Raw genomic sequence first — 1796 nt, 5'->3', positions numbered from 1 at the left:
CATCAATGTAATTACGGTAGTCCAAAACAATTATATTTGAGCAAGCTACTTAATAAAGTTCAAGTTTTCATTTTAGTCATACTATGTTTTAAGTAGTTATAGACTGCTATCAATAAACAGGTTTTCCATATCTTTTTACTTCATTTTTAAGCTCATAAATTTCACATTTTTAGAAACGGAAGTTTTATTTACAATACTTTCAATAAATGGTAATGAAGTGATCCAGTACGAGATATAAAATGTTCACTTAAACTACGTTGATTTTTAAACGCACAACAGTTCCATAAACATGTTACCAAGGCCGCGTTTGGGCATTCTACAGAGTTGGTTAATCGATAAAACTCATTCTGTGTCTAAAGTTTGGAGAAATTTGCTTCAAATATGGTTAGCCATATACTCGTCAAGCTCTGCATCCATCGAGCCCCTGGTCTTTGACATGTAGGAGTCCAGATCATTGTCCAAAGCATCCTTGGAGACTTCTTTTTTTATTATTTTCCCACCTCGACCCACAGAAGCCCCACGACCCCGGGAGCCCCTAAACGCACCCCGAGCTCGCCCTCTAAAGTTGCCGCGAACACTTTTGGTAATTCTTCCACTGAGCGGAGATGTCAGTACTCTTCCTCTGACAGATCCTTAAAAGAAATAAGTAATAAAATACAAGTTTACTTTTAAACACAGGTTAACTACAACTGCTTTCAGTACCTCTACCACGACTAAAAGTCCCCCTTGCTCTGCTGGTAGTAGCACTTCTAAAACCTAAAAAACAGATAATTACATTAAGTCTACAGAAAAACGTTGGCAGTGTATCACATATTTATATAATAGATAACACACTTTTTACAACAGTCACTCCAGTTAGCATGGGTCATAGCCCAGAGCTATAACATAGTATAAGGAAATACAGAGCTTAAATTTAAAATTTAACCCAGGCTACAGTTTTTGTTCAAATAAATGTTTAACTCCTTAGGGACGAGTAATGCAAATATGCATTTTGAAAGAGGTGTTCACAAAAATGTTTATAATTTTTTTTATAGTTGGTAAAAGTTCTTACAGTTGAATTTATTTGAAAGAGGAAGGAATTATCTACCAATTTAACGTTTGAAAAAGGCATCATAGCATTTAAAAGTTTTTACCAAACTTGATTAGAAAATCCTTTAAGTATTTTTTAAGAAGATGGTTCATATTCTGCCCAAAAATCAAGGTTTTAACGTCATTCTGTCCAATAAAAGCGATTTTATTTGATCTCTATGTTGCTGTGAGGCTTCCCCGCCTATTTTACCGGTTAAAAATGTGATTTTGCGTAAAAACAGCTATGTCAGCTGTTTCTACTGGTTTTTTAGGTATTATGAAACAATTTTTACATAAAATATGTTTTTGTGTATATTATCTAACTTCATTTTGCTTCTACACATTGTTTCTACCTTTAAATTCATATTAATACGTTTTTGGCAAGTTTTGTTAGGATTTTAGCGAGAATAAACTTTCAAAAAATGACGTCATCAGGTTATAATGACGTATTTGATCCCTTTGACATCACCAATTCAAACAATCATTTTAGTTCGGTAGTAAACAAACCAGGAATCAACTTTGCAATAGATTCCTGTAATGTAATTTTTACCTAAAAACCCTAATTACACATAAATACAAGATTTCTGATGATGTCATTCAAAATTTGATGACGTCATCAAAAAAATCAAAATACAATCTTGTAGCAATTTTTCCAAAGAACAAAAGTCTAATTGGTCATTTTTCGCCAGCACAAACGCCTGTGTCGCTAGGGAGCAATATGTGACAGT

The 1796-nt window shown here is 33.6% G+C and overlaps 1 protein-coding gene across 2 annotated transcripts in view; it reads right to left on the bottom strand.

Moving 5' to 3' along the window:
* Positions 1 to 166: 166 nt before the first annotated feature.
* The window catches only part of LOC100187277 (chromatin target of PRMT1 protein), a 4949-nt gene continuing 3319 nt past the window's right edge, over positions 167 to 1796 (bottom strand). For both annotated transcript variants that reach the window (XM_002127305.4, XM_009862443.3), the window contains exons 5-6: positions 703 to 756; positions 167 to 632 (exon numbers count right to left, since the gene is read on the bottom strand). In XM_002127305.4, the coding sequence (XP_002127341.3) occupies positions 376 to 632; positions 703 to 756 (311 nt within the window). In that variant the 3' untranslated portion in view covers positions 167 to 375. The remainder of the gene's footprint in view (positions 633 to 702; positions 757 to 1796) is intronic.

Source organism: Ciona intestinalis, chromosome 14 (genome assembly GCF_000224145.3).
Source record: "Ciona intestinalis chromosome 14, KH, whole genome shotgun sequence".
NCBI lineage: Eukaryota > Metazoa > Chordata > Ascidiacea > Phlebobranchia > Cionidae > Ciona > Ciona intestinalis.
Note: the sequence above shows the minus strand (reverse complement) of the source record. Positions and strands in the feature narration are given on the sequence as shown.